Source organism: Liolophura sinensis, chromosome 11 (assembly GCF_032854445.1).
Source record: "Liolophura sinensis isolate JHLJ2023 chromosome 11, CUHK_Ljap_v2, whole genome shotgun sequence".
In the NCBI taxonomy this organism is placed as follows: Eukaryota; Metazoa; Mollusca; class Polyplacophora; order Chitonida; family Chitonidae; genus Liolophura; species Liolophura sinensis.
The window spans coordinates 12,493,166-12,511,929 of NC_088305.1; the positions used below are offsets into that span (position 1 = coordinate 12,493,166).

The 18,764-nt window shown below is 41.9% G+C and overlaps 1 protein-coding gene across 1 annotated transcript; it reads right to left on the reverse strand.

The window, feature by feature from the left end:
• Window positions 1-17,431: 17,431 nt before the first annotated feature.
• On the reverse strand, window positions 17,432-18,121 carry LOC135478089 (RNA polymerase-associated protein LEO1-like). The gene has a single exon (XM_064758360.1). It carries the CDS (start codon window positions 18,119-18,121, stop codon window positions 17,432-17,434), a length of 690 nt encoding a protein of 229 aa, XP_064614430.1.
• Between the last annotated feature and the right edge of the window lie 643 nt (window positions 18,122-18,764).

The following is an 18,764-nucleotide window of genomic DNA, read 5'->3' on the forward strand; positions in this document are numbered from 1 at the left end:
GGTAGATGAGTTAGCTGACGTTTCCAATCATGAACAGGTCGTGCTAGTTTTAAGGATAGTGCAACGACTGGTTGACCCGTATCAGTATAATGGCTCGAGCGGGGCAGCTTACCTGGTTGCGTAAGTAAGTCGTCTCCGTGAAGCAGCACTAGAAAAAAAGAGAGGTGCAACAAGGAGGCACATCACATACACCCTAAGAATTCCTTCGTCGTCATATGACTGGAAAAATTGTTGAGCACGACGTTTAACCCCAAGCATTTACTCAACACGATACACCTGGTGGTAGAGTACTTGGTCCTACGCGCTGGACTGTTCGTGCAAATTCACTGGGGAGCATTCTTGATGACTGAGGTTTTATTTAATCAGTGGGAAGCGACACTACAAGGTGCTACAGACACTGAAGTGAGAGCTAGTGCAGTCACAAATGAGAAAATTTGATCTTTTCTGGGGAATATCACTCACACCTCATTCTTTAAAACTCCGATAAACTTAGTGAAACATTACAACGTCCAAATTTGTCAGCAGCAGTAGGTCAAGAAATTGTTTCTTTGACTGTTAAAACCCTTCAGAAAATAAGGCAAAACCAAGATTTTGACCTGTTTTACCAGAAGATGCTTTAAAACGCAAAATGACTTGACATAGAAGATCCCGTGCTACAGCGCAAACGCAATACGCCATCATTATACCAGGTTGGTGGAGGGTCAGGGCCTTCAGACGCCGCGAGAGGTCCACAGGCAAATTTGTTTGTATTTCACCGGTTACGTGTGACCAGTTAACAGTTATCACACTATCGTCGCCTCTCTGGTTTTACTGTCTGTGCTGCACGTCTTTGTCGTGCCCAAGCCCTCAAAATTTACCGTGGTTGAACGCACCCAAGATAGTTTTCACTGTCCATACATTCCTATAATGAATTTGGATGTTGTGAAAAGACCTGCATGTTGCCTGGGAGGTTCTCCATGCCGACTAACAATAAAAAGTATTATTCATTAGAGTTATCAGCGCGTTATGCATAGTTCACAATTCAATGGGCGACACGACTCTTAGTCCCCAGAAAACAAAGCCGGGTTGGGCACTGAAGGTTCCACAAATATGTAACACCCCATTTCCATAGCGAAAATATCTGTTCAGTGAGTAGAAAATATTCTAATGACGTGCATCAAACAAGCCTTCATCATCTGCCTGTAGGTCAAACGTAATAGACCGTTGATAACTGTATGCGTAGCACTTAACAGACAATTAATGAAAATATATTCGATGCATTACAGCGGTTAACGATCAATGATCTGTATCATACGAAGCACACACGCAACAGTGCTGGAAAGTAAAACCAATTATGTCTCCAATAAAATTACAAACAACAGTCAATAATCAGTAATTTCCTTCAATTGGATTTTTAAATCAGATAGATGTATCAGCAAAAAGCACTCTCCAATTAATCCTATGCATTCATGTGGCGAAAAAACGGAACACCAGTCAGTGGAGAAATACAGAACACCAGTAGTGCTTTTATTTACCTGGAACGATGCCTTGCGGCGACTAAACCATTTACAAACTGAGGCATGTCACGGAAGAATAGCAAACCGCCTTAAGCACAGGCAACGTGTGTAGAAATGCATAACCACAATTTGTATACATTTGCACAGTGAACAGTTTTCACATATTTAAACACAAAATGTAACTTTCACCCATTTCGATTAATGACTCCTTATAAGGATGGAAATGTCATTGTTGTTGTTGAAATTGGTTATTTACTAGGAAATCTGAGTTCAGTGTGGTTTACCACATCGTTGTACATCTGTGTTCTAAATCGACCCAAGTCTTTCTCACATGGCACTGTCCCTATGAGAAGAAACCTGACAGGTCAGCCAGTCTGAACAAAATTCTCCTTACCTTTATTGTTTAGCGCTATCAATATCACTGTAATTGTCGGTAATTTGTTGGTCATCACATTTGTGTTATTGGTGCGAAACATGCAATCATCAGTGAATCTGTTTCCTCTCATTATAGCGCTTGTCGATCTGAGTGTCGTTATCTTCTTACTCTTCCCGTCATATGCCTTTACAATCTTTACGAATCCGCCCTTGGGAAAAACTTAGTGTGGGTTTCAAGTGTTTAACTTAAACCTAAATAGTCTTTCTCTGGACCTATCGTTACAATCTTGGTAAATCAGGAGTAGGCCAAATACGTTTGTAACTATGTTTTCAAGTGTATTCCTTCAGCTGTACAGATATCAGCATACTTGCAGTTAACATTAACATGTTACAATGTAATACTTCATATCTTGTTTGGTTGTTTGATTGATTAATTGACTGGTTGTTGTTTAACACCGTAAACAAGACATCTTTACTTACACGATACAAACACAGATTTACAGCATAGATTGTGATATTACACGATACAAAAACAGATTTACAGCATAGATTGTGATATCAGACCAGTGACGACAGTGTGACAACTGGCAAATGCTCACACGTTAGATGTGAAATATGGCAATTTGTCAAGTTACATCAGTTAGGGTGTTTTACGCCGTATTCAGGAATATTTCACTTATACGGCGGCGGCCAGCATTACGATGGGAGGAAATCCGGGGAAAACCCAGGACTATCGGCAGGTTATTAGCAGACCTTCCCATTTAGGGCCGTAGAGGAAGCATGCATGAAGCTAGAGTTTTATTAAGTTTGTGTAAATGCGGGGGACCTCAGTAGTCGAAGTGGTTAATGTGTCAGCGCGGCACAATCTATTCCCTTGTATATATACCAGTATAGCTATTAGTCACAGCCATGGAATACGCCGAAGGGGATGACATGGAAATCGTGGAAACGCAATCCACTACAAAGCGCACGCGCGATTTTTCAGCTGACAGGAGCTCCAGGAAGGGAAGAAAGCAAAGCAGGTGGGTCAGAAACAGGACAATAACAATGCTGTCATTTCATCTAGCGCGGGTTGCCACAACGCTGATTGGAAGAATTGTCTCTTGTCACGTGGGGTGACTTATGGGTTAGGGTAAGACATTACTGAAGAAAAATTACAACAATCACTAAAAAAAACAAAGTAACGAAAGCGCAGCGTCTGACGAAGGGGAAGGAAAAAACCAAAACCAAATGTATGTTGTTATATTTTAATTTGGATGCCCTACCGGAAGAAGTTTCTCTGGGTGATCAAATTTTCCCTGTCAAGCAATATGTACCTCCCGCAATCCGCTGCTTTAAATGGTAGTCCTTTGGGCCTTTCGGGGCAATGTAGGAGGCGCCAGTGTTGCTCAAGATGGGGTGGCACCGTCACAGACCCCCATTAATTTTCCATAAGCGACAGTGTTAACGTCTAGCGCTGTAGCCCAGCCCTAAACATTTCGTGGAAATAAGCTTTGGTGCATTACTTGGCCCAGCCTGTGAACAAAGAAGCCATAAAAATCTTGACATAGATTGACCGTCAAAATCTGGACCTTTCCATGCCGGCAGCTGGGAGGCGTGCCTAGCAACGCCAAGGGAATGTCACTCGCAGCCTTCATCACTACCTCACACCTTGTGTCCTCTCGTTCAGAATTTCAAGCTTTCATCCACGAAAGTCATACCTCCTCAAAGTTCAGGCAGTTTTAATACCAAGCATGCACCTGTACACCAAATATGGCCGCTGGGGAGCAAATAAACACTTCACACCCTAAAATACACAGAATTACATTCGTACCGAAAAACGGAAGTTGTAATGGGGGGTCTGTGTCCATACATTTGATGAATGTCGTGACCTGGATCGCCCTAAATGTGTCAACTGCGTGTCACTGAGTCACAGCTCGGCCTATATGGGTTGCCCATTTAGAAAACTGGTATGTAAAGCGCAGTTTATAAAGATTACCCCAAAAAATCAGTACATGGAGAAAATAAACCGCATAGAGTTTACCCAGAGGGACCAAATGATCAAGCTCTAACAGAAGGGCTGGAAGTTGATGCTATCTACTGTGTCCTCGGATGATGAGCATTCATAAAATGTATTCTTTATATAATATAAATATGTATTCCTATCTTGTTTTACTCTTTTCATCAATGACTTTTAACATATTACATCAGAATATTTGCGGTCTTGGCGCTCATGGAGAGGAATTAAAGTGTTATGTTCAAAATCTTAAGCTTACTCCTCTTGTTATATTATCTTCAAGAACTTTTTAAAAGCCACAAATACAGATGAAGGGGTCTGGGCATGTTTCTAAAAGACGGCCTATCCTTGTCAGAATTAAAGTTACCTCCCTTAAACAGTATTGAGGCACAATGTTTTTAAATATTGCTAACGAGTTATATACAATCCTTCTAGTCGTATTGATAGAAACGATTTTGTTACTCTTATGTCTTATATTAATAGCACTTATATAATATGTGGGGAGTTTAACGTTTACGGTCAATTATGGGGGTTCTCGCCACGATATGGCTGAAATGATTGCCGATGTGGCGTAAAGTCATAATCATTGATTCATTCAATTATGGGGAAGCACTACAACGAATTTCAATGGAAGGGTAATGATTGCATTTAATAATGATTATGAAATGTGTTTTAAATGATGGGACGGGCACTCGTATTGATCCACATTCTGGTAACCTATCTCATTTAGACCTTACCCTTTCTCCTCCGCGGATATAGGTCTGCCTTTTAATTGGTTTGTTGATACCATAAGCCCTTGTCCTAGCGACCACTTACCAGTTCTAGTCACGTGTAATATAGACCATTATATGAATCCTGTAGGCCAGCCCCCAGATGATGTGTGAAAAGGGCAAACTGGGATGTACATAAAGAAGAATGTATGAGGTCTTTTTCTCATGATATATAATAATAATGATGTTGATATATTTGCAGATAATGTACTAAATGCTATCGATATGGCCGCACAAAAATGTATCACAACATCCTCAGGTAAGGTGTCTAGTAAAAATACCTGTTCCTTGGTTCAACGACGATGGTTCTAATGCTTAAAACGTTTAAAAAATCGTGCAAAACGGACTGCCTTATACCAAGACATTGTATTATTAAAACGAGCTAAAGTTGTAGCACAGCGGGTGATTAAAACAGCTCAGAAAGATCACTGACGACAATATTGTTCTAATTTATTTGAAAATACAAATACCAAAGAAAATAAATTCCACTGAAGGTAGAACAAAATCAAATAACACCCCAACTTCTGTTCATAATAATACTAATTATGCTATTGATATTAACAAGTCTAATATTTTGGCAGACAGTTTTCTCTTTCGTTTCCAGTTCAAATCATTATTCTCCTGAGTTTATATCCCATTAGGAAATTATTGAAGAAATGCATTCATTTGATAACATTCCGTTCGATGATATGCCAATTAACAATGATTTTTCTTTACTAGAATTAAAGCAGGCCTTATCTTCATGTTCGGAGTCGTCACCGGGTGAGGATACTATTACGTAGTCCATGTTGTATAATTTGCCATATCACTGTCTGACGGTGATATTATTGCTCTACAATACCATTTGGTCCAATATGAAACTTCATGTTAAATGGAAAACCTCAACTGTGGTACCTGTTGCTAAAGCAGGTAAAGATCCTTCGTTCACACGCTTTTCGCTGATGATAAATCCATGTGGTTTTGTTCTAGGTCCCTTGCCTCTTGTGTAAAGCATATTCAGCAAGGTCTAGATGATATAATGAAATGGAGCCGGGACTGGGGGTTTAAGTTTTCTTCTGTTAAAACAGAACCTGTTATGTTTACACGGCGCCATACTGATACTGATAATGTCTGACTCTGAACAACTCAGTGATCAAAGTGTCCTCTTCTTTTAAGTATCTCGGGGTTATATTTGATAATAGGCTTACTTGGGTTAGACATACTGATGATTTGATAAGATGTGATAACGTTCTAAATTTAATGAGGGCAAATCTTGGAGGCTGACAAAAATCATTACTACTCATATATCGTTCTCGTACCAAGCTTGATTATTGTTGTGAAGCCTATGATTCTGCTTGCATTACGCTTAAAGAAAACTTAGATTCTGTTCAGTGCGCAGCGCTGCGGATATGTACAGAAGGCATGCACACCACACCACTCAACCTCCTGCAGGTATTCTGTAACGAGTGGCCAGTGTCTATCCGTCCGCGTCTGCAAACCCTCAAGTTCTTTTTCAAACTCAAATGTTCGGTTAATAATGCTTCGTCTCGTTTGCTTGAACATTCCTTTTATGACAACTTGCATGACTTAAATAGTAACGCTTGGTTACCATTTAGTTGGCGATCTAAAACTATATCTTCGTCTTTAGATTGTGATAATTTTGCCCTGTAGTCCTGTCTTGTTCCTGATTTCTTCACATGGAATCTACAACCTCCGTGTATTTCGACTACTCTGAACGATAATAGCAATAAATCTGATAATCCGAATGTTTCCATACTATGTGCTATGGAATATACACATACATATTTATCCCAGTATCTGCAGATATACACCGATGCCTCCAAGTGTCCAGAGAGCAAAAGAGTTGGTGCAGCTTTTTGTGTCCCAGAGTGAAAGTATTCTAAATCCTTTAGATTATCAAATTTTGTTTCAGTATTTACAGCCTGTTCTGCACCTACTTAGTCTACATGTAACGTTCATGCAGTTAGCTACAAAACTTTGCTCGTTAGCTCAAGTATACAAATGTATCTTACATATCAAACAAATTAACGTAAGAAATTGTTTGTTGACAGACGGTTCATGTAAATAGCGCTCATTAGCTGTTAACATCATGTTTTTTTAAGTAATAAAATGGTATATACCTATAAAAACACTTATTTCTGTGTAACGGTTAATGGACTACAAAGATAAAACTTTGATTGCGTCTTACCATTTTCCTTCACGTTACGATGGCTCATGTTCAGAAAAAGAGCAATAAGTCGGAACTTTACTTTCGGGAAGACAACACTTACCTCTGGGAAGACAACTCTTACTTTTGGGAAGACAACTCTTACATGATAATTTGTGCTGAACAGTTTATACTTGTTAACCGTGTATTTTTAGGATCTTTAACTTTAACAATTTGATTATGGCTAGGGTTAGAGCCAGGACCTTGCCGTCTTGGCAGCATGGTTTTGTGGTAAATTGGGCAATACACCCTCTTAGCAGCGCAGATTTCGCGCTGCAGAAAATGCAATGCGCTGCAGAGAAAAAAAATCACTGAAAAAAAAATCACTGTGTTTAAAATATAAAAAGTGGTTGTAAAAGATGTATTTTAACAGTGTACAACATTTAGGAATCGCGCTGCAAATGTAGAAAATCTTTTAATTTTGAAGGTTTGTACTTAGCAGCGCGAAGTCAGCTAGGAGAACGTTTTTTCTAGTCGCTTGCAGCGCAAGACATTACGGTTTGGTAAAATATTTGCCCTGCTACTAAACCTTCTTGTCACGCGCTGCCAAGTGTTTGCAAAAACGTTCTGTAAGAGAATTTGCGCTGCCAGGTTACAGACATTACAACATGTGCATGAATTTAACCCAGGCTTAGTCTCTCTCTACTACTACACCACTAAATTTCTAGAAAGCGAAGAAAAATTCAGTTTATAAGCCTTACTGTTTATTGTACACGTTGCACTCTTGCTTGAATCAAAACGTGCGTAAAATATCTCTCAAATTAGTGAAATTGAAGCCAAAAATGTTTGATTTTTCTACATAATTTAAAGGACAATTACAGACAGCACACTTGGGACCAGTTGTGACTTCTTCCCATTTGATGTTAAACTTTTCCACATATATATGAAGTAATAAATGGTTCTAACTAAGAAACGAGCTTAAATGCTGCCTGTGATTTGCACTTTATCTTTAATTATGACAAACATATGCATAAATTGACCCAGGCTTACATGGGCCATAGTCTCTGCCCACTAATGCACATTACAAATTGATCGAAAAGAAAGGAAAATCCAGTTGTCAACCCTGTCTGTATGTTGTACACAGGACATTTTACTTGAGTCCAAATTTTGGGGGATAGTTCCGAAGTTAAAGAATTTAGAGGGAAAGATCGTTTTCCAACATCAAATGTGGAATACCTGGCGACATGTGCGAAGTCCGTACCTTGGCAGCGCAAGTCCCGATGACAGAACGTTTTCTTCAGCCCTGTGCAGCGCAGTATATCAGGGTTTTACACATTAATAAACATATTACCAAACCCTGATGAATGGCGCTGCTGGAAGTGATGTAGGGCTTTCCAGTGGTGTAGTGTACAAACACACGGTGTTCTGGACCTGGTGTTTGCTCTAGTAACCTGCACAGTGTGCTGCGGATATATGTGTAAAAGGCTTGCAACTAGCACCAAATCTTCTTGGAGAGAGGCAAGTGAGCAGTGTTTACCTGGCTGGTTTTATGGTTGGTCACTACAACCACAAACTTTATGTCACCCGTGTCACTCACCACCCTCTTTACAGAGTTGAAATTCTCAAGGGTCATGCTCCGTAATACCCCTGACCTGTTGCCAGTGTTAATCAAGGTCACGAAACTAAGGTACGAGCTGAAGGTGTGATACCTTCCACAGTTAATTTCCTCGCCCAACATTATCGAAATTAACAATAGCTCAGCTTCCCGCGACACCTCACTGGCATTTAACTTGGCCACGTCCTCCGATGTACGGACCTCCTCAACATCTAGAGTTTGCCCTACCATTTTTTTTCTCGTTTTTTCGTTTTTTTCATGGCCTGTCCCCACCCGTGCAATGCCGTAGCCAACGGTGTTCATGTTCCTCGCTAGCAACTTCAGCGTGCAAATGTACGACAGTATGGTGCCAGTATGTTTGTTGTTTTCTTTTAATTCCGGTTCGAGCCATCTGAAACAACAATGAAGCGTGTCAAGGCTTGGTTAATGAGCAACATCAACTTATTAACCTAGGTGTCGAAACCGACATGCGCATACCAGCCTTCAACAAAAAGGTATTCCGCGTCAAGGAAGGTCGTGCTCTTACAAAAAATTTCCAAATTGGATTATTTCGTACAAGTTCTGGCATCATTATATTTCCGGCGTAGGCTATTTATAACTTTTGTTATAAAAATAATATCAGCACTGTAATGGGCATCTAACTTGATTGAAGCTGCTGGACGTTGTTCAAAATCTCTAAAACTCCACCTGCCCGACACCTTCTCCTATATCGACTCCAGCTGCTTAGCATGTTGGTGGCTAGACTTCTTGTTTGTTTAGTCCGCCGCTCACACGTCTTAAAATCTTGTAGAAGTGAACTAAAAACTTCTGCACCTTTCGTGGCATCATGTTTATGTTGTCTCTGCCGTCGTTGGGCTCCTCCTTCTCGTACTCTTCATTATCGTGTCCTTTCGCAGCGTCAGTGTCCATGCCGTTGTTGCTATCGTCCTCGTCATCGTCGGCGTCATCGTCATTCAAAGAACTTTCCTTCTGATGCATATAGAATTTGGTGAGGTGAGTGTCCAGCCGAGCAAACTTCTGGTTGGAAATTGGTACAGGGCAAACCGATTTAAGCATCTTCCCTGGTTTCCGTGTCATAAATAGGCTGGCTTCGCGTGACTTGTCCTGAATAACTCTTCAGTGGCGGGGAACATAAAAAATGACCGTAGGGCACAATGGGCACTGCTTAACGGGAATAACCCCACGCACTCCTAGGCTTCCTTGTTCTGCTTAGGTGCCTTTTTGTTTGGTAGGATGGCTTTCTCATCCTCCACCTCATGTTGGCTTCCTCAGTCAGCCTCAATGGCCTGCTCATCCTCCGTCTCATGTTGGCTTCCACAGTCAGCCTCCATGGCTTTCTCATCCTCCGCCTCATGTTGGCTTCCACAGTCAGCCTCAATGGCCTGCTCATCCTCCGATTCATGTTGGCTTTCTCAGTCAGCCTCCATGGCTTTCTCATCCTCCACCTCATGTTGGCTTCCACAGTCAGCCTCAATGACCTGCTCTTCCTCCGCTTCATGTTGGCTTCCACAGTCAGCCTCCATGTCCTGCTCATCCTCCACCTCATGTTGGCTTCCACAGTCAGCCTTAATGGCCTGCTCATCCTCCGCCTCATGTTGGCTTCCACAGTCAGCCTTCATGGCCTGCTCATGCTCCTCCTCATGTTGGCTTCCACAGTCAGCCTCCATGGCCTGCTCATCCTCCGCCTCATGTTGGCTCCACAGTCAGTCTTTATGGCTTTCACATTCCCCCCTCATGTTGGCTTCCACAGTCAGCCTTCATGGCCTGCTCATGCTCCTCCTCATGTTGGCTTCCACAGTCAGCCTCCATGGCCTGCTCATCCTCCGCCTCATGTTGGCTCCACAGTCAGCCTTTATGGCTTTCACATTCCCCCCTCATGTTGGCTTCCTCAGTCAGCCTCAATGGCCTGCTCATCCTCCGCTTCATATTGGCTTTCTCAGTCAGCCTCCATGGCTTTCTCATCCTCCGCCTCATGTTGGCTTCCACAGTCAGCCTTCATGGCCTGCTCATCCTCCGTCTCATGTTGGCTTCCACAGTCAGCCTCAATGGCCTGCTCTTCCTCCGCTTCATGTTGGCTTCCACAGTCAGCCTCCATGTCCTGCTCATCCTCCACCTCATGTTGGCTTCCACAGTCAGCCTTAATGGCCTGCTCATCCTCCGCCTCATGTTGGCTTCCACAGTCAGCCTTCATGGCCTGCTCATCCTCATCCTCATGTTGGCTTCCACAGTCAGCCTCCATGGCCTGCTCATCCTCCGCCTCTTGTTGGCTCCACAGTCAGCCTTTATGGCTTTCACATTCCCCCCTAATGTTGGCTTCCACAGTCAGCCTCAATGGCCTGCTCTTCCTTCGCCTCATGTTGGCTTCCACAGTCAGCCTCCATGGCTTTCTCATCCTCCGCTTCATGTTGGCTTCCACAGTCAGCCTCAATGGCCTGCTCATCCTCCGCCTCATGTTGGCTTCCACAGTCAGCCTCCATGGCTTTCTCATCCTCCGCTTCATGTTGGCTTCCACAGTCAGCCTCAATGGCCTGCTCATCCTCCGCCTCATGTTGGCTTCCACAGTCAGCCTTCATGGCCTGCTCATCCTCCTCCTCATGTTGGCTTCCACAGTCAGCCTTAATGGCCTTCTTATCCTCCGCCTCATGTTGTCTTCCACTGGCAGCCTCCATGGCCTCCTCATCCTCCACCTCATGTTGTTTTTCCACTGGTCATCTCTCCATCCTCGTTTTCTTCCTCTGAAGAAGTGTACATATCCGACACATTTAATGTGGTCGGAGGCCTGAAATATTGAATTTCCGTATTGTTTACTTCCCCTTCTGATCGTTCGTCAGGGTCCTGCACAGTGTCGAGTTGATCCTCATGCTGTGAACAGTTGGAGCCTTCAGTACAACATTACTTTCGCCCAAATATTCCTAAATATATTCGTAGCTTTTCGCAGGGTAAATGGGACCAGCAGATCCTAAATAAACTGCATTCCATTCAATCTGTCATTGGCTATAATTCTTATACTTGGGGAATGTCTCGTAGGGACCAAGTAGTTTTAACGAGGTGTTGTATTGGGCATTCTCGTCTAACACACAATTTCATCTTGGATGGGCGCAGTGCTCCCGTGTGTGTTGGATGTGACTCCCAGTATAGCATCAAACATATCCTGGTTGACTGTATAGATTTTGCTGATGTTCGGCAAAGATTCTACACAATCAACTCTGTATATGATTTATTTGACAGCATCGCTGGCGATGTTGTCATAAAATATTTGAAAGCCATTGGCCTGTATCATAAAATATAAATTTTAATTGTCGTGGATATCTATAGATAAACACATATATACGTATAGATTTCTACATATACTATTTTAAAAATATGTTTTTAATATTCAAGTTTTGACACTTTTTTTTTCTTTTATATGATTTTAAACATGTCTGTACTTTTTGTTTTACTTTAGATGTTCACATTATCATATCGAAAAACTTTAACCGTGTTGTGTTTTCACTTTGTTCTCGCCACGATATGGCTGAAATATTGCCGATATGGCTTTAAACCATAATCATTCATCCATTCATTCCCCTTAATGTCCACAATTTGTATGGAAAATTGGTGGGCGATCTCTATTCGACAGCACGAATTCCATCAGCAGTGCCTTTTTCTTGACTAGCTTCTAGCCCGTTAGGCGTTGTCAAACTGATTTCGTTGTCAAAAACTCTTCTGGCAGCGATGCTGAATAGTAGGAGAGTTTACAATAAGTATAGTTTTCTTGTAAGTAGGTATGGACAGAGCGTCAAGAATCTCTGGCGGTGCGTCACGATTATATCCAATTCCACAGTACATCAAGGATATTTCACTGATACAACGGCGGTCGTCTTGGTGAGAGGAAACTCATGACCATACGCAGGTTGCCAGCAGAACTTCCCACCAACGGCCCGGAAGCCAACTTGCCCCCCCCCCCCCTCCCCTTTTAAACAATGCACCACTTTGGCACGAGAATACTGCTGCTTAAAAAAGTTAAGCTGAAATAATATAAGCCTTAATTTGACGAATTATCCCAGAATAGCCCATGTCCACATAACGCGACATTGCAAGTGCCGATTAAATCAGGATAGGTAGGATCTGATGGAGTGAGCATTAGGACAAGCCTGCTGTAAAAAATTTCCATGATAACATACCGGAACTAGCAAAAGCGTAGTTTACTGTTATTGTATGTTAAATGTGATGACAAAACAGCATTTGAGTATTTCTGGACCAGTGACGTCAATCAACAATGCAATCAACATCACAGCAATTTTTATCTAGTTCTCTTTAAATCATGGTGCAAGCAATTTACTACTATTCATGCATTTACATAGAATAAAACGCTAACTGACGTAAATCTACAAGAGACTGTATTTCAGGAGTTATATGTGAAGATCTGCCAACAATAGCACTGACGTCCATGCTCTGGAATTTCTTTTTATATTACATATCTCAATTATATCGTCAAATGGAAAAAGCAAAATAAAGAGAAAATAACTCCCTGGAGAGGTCAGTGTCCATAATTTACATTGGGTAATGAGGCTCAACCAACTCGTTTTGAGTTAACAAAAGATGCTACCGAGCTCACAGTTGCTATAGAAATTATTCTGTGAAATGTGCATATTAGGTGCCTAGGGCAATATGTCTGTGTATGTACCATGTCATTCAGCAGAACACAAAGGAACTGACTGTACTCGTGGGCTGCTTCGGTTTGATTCGCAACATTAAAAAAAAAATCCGAAGGTCAAAATAAATAAACTGAACATAAAAAGCCTTAAAAGCAAATGAAAATTTTTTTTTTTTTGGTAAATGTTTATCAAGTGTGTGCATGTTTGTGGACTAGTGATGATGATCAAAACTCTTTAGCCCTACCTGGGGAAATAAATGAGCGAGACGTTCATAAAGAACCTGTATAGAGTCATCGCACCACATTGGCGATGGTCGTGTATTGAGTAAGCGTCATCATAGAGCTGTAACATAGTTATGGGTAGAAACTTAACTGATCCAGAAACCTGGCAGATCAGTCAGTCTGGAAAAATTCTCGTTACCGTAATTTTCGCCATCGTCGTTCTCATTGGAATCGTGGGCAATGTATTGGTCATCATATTGGTGTTACTTGTACGACACATGCGGTCATCAGTGAATCTGTGTCTCTTGTCATTAGCACTTTCTGATCTGTTGGTCGTTGTCTTCTTACCAATCCTCCCCATAACATATCTTTACAGTCTGGACGAGTCGTTTCTAGGGAAATACTTCTGTAAGTATGTTCTTATATTGGGTAAAATTGTTTTTTTATGTAAATAAGGAGGGAATGTTCAGAATCTCTGGCGTTCTGTTACATAAGTTTGTCTAATTCTTCTGAAGCGGGAGGTAGAGACTCTATATTCATCCTGCTGAATTAGACCGCCACGTTATTTGATTGATTTCTTTGATTGGTGTTTTACGCTGTACTCAAGAATATTTCACTTATACGACGGCGGCCGGCATTATGGTGGGAGGAAACCGGACAGAGCCCTGCAGAAACCCACGACCATCTGCTGGTTGCTGGCAGACCTTCCCACTTAAGGTCGGAGATGAAGCCAGCATGAACTGGACTTGAACTCAAAGCGGTCGCATTGGTGAGAGGCTTCTGGCTCATTACGCTGCGCTAGCGTGCTAACCGACGGAGCCATGGAGGCCCCCAACCGCCACGTCAATCACTTCTTGCGTCTTTCCGCCATCATTGAAAACTGTTTTTCTTGCCATGGATGTGGCTTCATTTCGTATTTACCATACTTTCTTAGTTCTGAAGAGATTTGTGTTGATTGTCGTTTTGGAAAATAGCTTTGCATTTACTGACCTGGAACGTTCATACTAGTTGACGGCTTGTATCCGAATGTCTGTTTCGACGCATACATTTATACAATTTGTTAGTTCTTTAGAGGTTTGTGTTGTTATGGGAATTGACCTTACCATCTGTTTTAACGCCTATGTTTGTTGACATGGCCATTTCTGTTTCAGGTACTTTTGTGTGGTCAATCGACAGAGGAGTCGTTGTCTGTTCCGTTCTTACATTTTTGCTCATTGGGGTGGAGCGCTACACAGCCCTTTGCCACCCTCTGAAGAGCCTTGCAATTTGGACATCTACAAGAGTGTGTCTCCTACTTGTTCTAATCTGGGCTATAGCTGTAGGGGTGTCTGTGCCCTATGGCTATATGACAAAGTTTGACCAGTGTGGAACAGGAAACAGTACAAAGATGTGTTGCTACCTCTACTCAAGTTCATGGTTTGACCAATATGTAATAGGGTTAACCTGCGTGGGTTTTTTTTTGCCTATTCCCCTGTTGGTGTTTCTTTACGGAAAGATGATTGTAATCTTGAAGACGCAGGTACCCCCAAACGACACCCAGCACGCGGGCACCGATGTCTCCAGAAAAGCGCGTTCCCAGGTTATTGTAATGCTTGTGGGTTTGTTGATTCTCTTCATTGTTTGTCTGATTCCATTTAATGTCTACATCATGTGGTATATACATACATATGGTGATGACTCTGTCACAGTTTGGGAAGGGGCAGTGCAATTTACAATGGAATGGCTGTTTCGGATAATGGTGTATGTGAATCACATGATTAATCCGGTCGTGTATTTTCTGATGTCAGCCAACTTTCGACAGGCTTTTCGAGTTGTATTCTGTCACTGCTGGAGAATGGAAGATCAGTGGTCAAGATCAGGATATTCTGTTTCACGACTGTAGGAAAGGTTTTGCCTGAAACCTGAATTTCAATCGGTTCTTCTTGTTATGGTCTGTTTTCAGCATAAACCTATGGAATCTATGCGTCGAAAGACATTTGTATACCAGTCGTCAACCAAGATGGACATTCTAGGTCAACAATCGCAAGGCCAATTTCCAATAGCACACAAATTTCTAAAAGAATTAATGTATATAAAGTACAGAAATAGGACGGAATCATGGAAAGAGAGGCAGTTAGCGGTTTTGAATGACGTTGGAAAGGCGCAAGGTATGTTCCAGGGGAATGAGTGAAATCAGTACTTAAATCGTGTAATATGCTAAAACATAAGTTTGAGAATGAAATATGTAGCTCAGTTTCCCTTTGATTGAATAAGGCTTCACACCACATCAGCATTATCTCAGCCACATCGCGGCGAGAACAACTCGAAAACAAGTTGAAAATACACGGCGGCTCAGGTTTTCGATCTGGTAGCGATAACATCAAACACGAAACAGAAATGTTTCGACAGGTTTAAAGTCAGGTAAGAAACACCAAAACTGTTAAAACTCGAAACCACCATATCTTTAAAAATAATTTCATAATTTAAAGGTAATTTTTTACCTAATAATAATGACAATTTATATCTTATGATATAGGACGATGACCCTCAGATACTTTAAGACAACATCGCCCGCGATGCTGTTAAACAAATCATATATAGAGTCGATTGTGTAGAATCTTTGCCGAACATGGGCAGAGTCTAGACATTCAACCAGGATACGTGTGATGCCGTATACACTTCAGGGCAGAAGCCCAATCAAGAATAAATTTTAGTCAGACGAGAATGCCCTATAAGACAGCTACAAATTACAGCCAATAAAACGGCGAACACTATGCATTTTATTATGGACTTGAAGTTCCATTTACCCTACGAAAGGCAACTAATATATGTAAGAATATTACAAGGAAAACCCTAAAAAGAGAGTTCAACTTTTGAAATCGATTTACTGTTATGTGCATGACTGCCGTCAGTTTCTGAATTTAGCTTGCCACTGTTTACATACGCTGAGTTCAGGGTCTGCTGTCTGCCTCTACCTTAGAATATTCCAGAATGCGCTCAGTTCGGTGCATGTTTGTTTACATCAAGTGTTCAGGAATTTTCTTATTCTAGATAATTCCACCAGGCTATATAAGACCTATGAAAGCAGGTCAAAAGGGGAGAACGGGGAGACGAAGAGAAAGGAGAATTATTGAAAGTTTTGATGCTTTCGCTGTGTATTACTTTAGTAGGCCGTTTGTGCTGAATTTAGGTGTCCTTCTAGCCTCTGGCTTTGTTATATCCTATCTCCACCGAGCACTTGTTCAGTCTGAACTTGTATGTTTAATTTGTGCTCTTGTATACACAGTGCTTTTTAGTACACGGACCCTGTCTGTGGAATTTTGTGTATATTTCGTCATACAGTCAGTTATACTGTGGATTTTCCCTCTTGTGAATTTGCCTCTGAGCATTTATGCCTGTGTGGTATATATTGTGGAATATATGCGTCCGTTTGGACTTGACACCGTAAGTACTTTAGTATTTGTACACATACTGCTATCCTTTCTTGTTAAACTTAAGTACTTTAGTATTTGTATAAGTCTTATTATCTGTTCTTGTTAAAGCTAATAAATTGTTGTAAAATAAAATCTGCTGGTTTTGGTTACTTTTTGTGCGGCTAAACTGTCGTGTATTTCGAACAAGCCATCTCTTTATAATACAGACAGTTTGGGTAGTAACATTACGAAGGGCAGCCTTTACCTCCCTGTCTACGACTACGCTTTCACGGATACCAATATGGTTAGGTATCCAACAGAATATAATATCTTTACCATCTTTTAATTAGTTTTCTGTGTAAGGCTAAACTTTCAAGAATGTGCGGATTTTTAAATTTCTTATTCTTTATTGCCAAAAGGCAAGAGACCGAGTCACTACATATCACTGCTCTCTGAGCATGCCCAGAGGAAACATGTGATCAGGCTAGGAGTATAACCCTGGATTCGGCAGAGAAGATCGAAGAAGAGGACCTCATGTTGTCTTCCACAGTCAGCCTCCATGGCTTTCTCATCCTCCGCCTCATGTTGGCTTCCACAGTCAGCCTTCATGGCCTACTCATCCTCCACATCATGTTGGCTTCCATAGTCAACCTTCATGGCCTGCTCTTCCTCCACATCATGTTGGCTTCCACAGTCAGCCTCCATGGCTTTCTCATCCTTCATATCATGTTGGCTTCCACAGTCAGCCTTAATGGCCAGCTGATCCTCTGCCTCATGTTGGCTTCAACAGTCAGCCTCAATGGCCTGCTCATCCTCCACCTCATGTTGGCTTCCACAGTCAGCCTCCATGGCTTTCTCATCCTCCGCCTCATGTTGGCTTCCACAGTCAGCCTCCATGGCTTTCTCATCCTCCACCTCAGGTTGGCTTCCACAGTCAGCCTCCATGGCCTGCTCATCCTCCACCTCATGATGGCTTCTACAGTCAGCCTCCATGGCTTTCTTATGCTTCGCCTCATGTTGGCTTCCACAGTCAGCCTTTATTGCCTGCTCATCCTCCGCCTCATGTTGGCTTTCACAGTCAGCCTGCATGGCCTGCTCATCCTCCGCCTCATGTTGGCTTCCACAGTCAGCCTTTATGGCCTGCTCATCTTTTGCCTCATGTTGGCTTTCACAGTCAGCCTCCACGGCCTGCTCACCCTTCGTCTCATGTTGGCTTCCACTGGCAGCCTCCATGGCCTGCTCATCCTCCGCTTCATGTTGGCTTCCACAGTCAGCTTCCATGGCCTGCTCATCCTCCGCCTCATATTGGCTTCCACAGTCAGCCTTCATGGCCTGCTCATCCTCCGCCTCATGTTGGCTTCCACAGTCAGCCTCCATGTCCTGCTCATCCTCCGCCTCATGTTGGCTTCCACAGTCAGCCTCAATGGCCTGCTCATCCTCCGCCTTATGTTGGCTTCCACAGTCAGCCTCCATTACTTTCGCCCAAATATTCCTAAATATATTCGTAACTTTTGGCAGGGTAAATGGGACCAGCATATCCTAAATAAACTGCATTCCATTCAATCTGTCATTGGCTATAATTTTTATACTTTTGGAATGTCTCGGAGGGACCAAGTAGTTTTAACGAGGTGTTGTATTGGGCATTCTCGTCTAACACACAATGTAATCTTGGATGGGAGCAGTGCTCCCGTGTGTGTTGGATGTGACTCCCAATATAGCATCAAACATATCCTGGTTGACTGTGTAGACTTTGCCGATGTTCGGCAAAGATTCTACACAATCAACTCTGTATATGATTTATTTGACAGCATCGCTGGCGATGTTGTCATAAAATATTTGAAAGCCATTGGCCTATATCATAAAATATAAATTTTAATTGTCGTGGATATCTATAGATAAACAGATATATACGTATAGATTTCTACATATACTATTTTAAAAATATGCTGGTTTTCGAATTTTAACACTTATTTTTCTTTTATATGATTTTAAACATGTCTGTACTTTTTGTTTTACTTTAGATGTTCACATTATCATATCGAAAAACCTTAACCGTGTTGTGTCTTCACTTTGTTCTCGCCACGATATGGCTGAAGTATTGCCGATATGGCTTTAA

Coding starts and splice junctions, on each gene's coding strand:
- LOC135478089 (XM_064758360.1), bottom strand. CDS start 18,121: ATGGAGGCTGACTGTGGAAGCCAACATAAGGCGGAGGATGAGCAGGCC.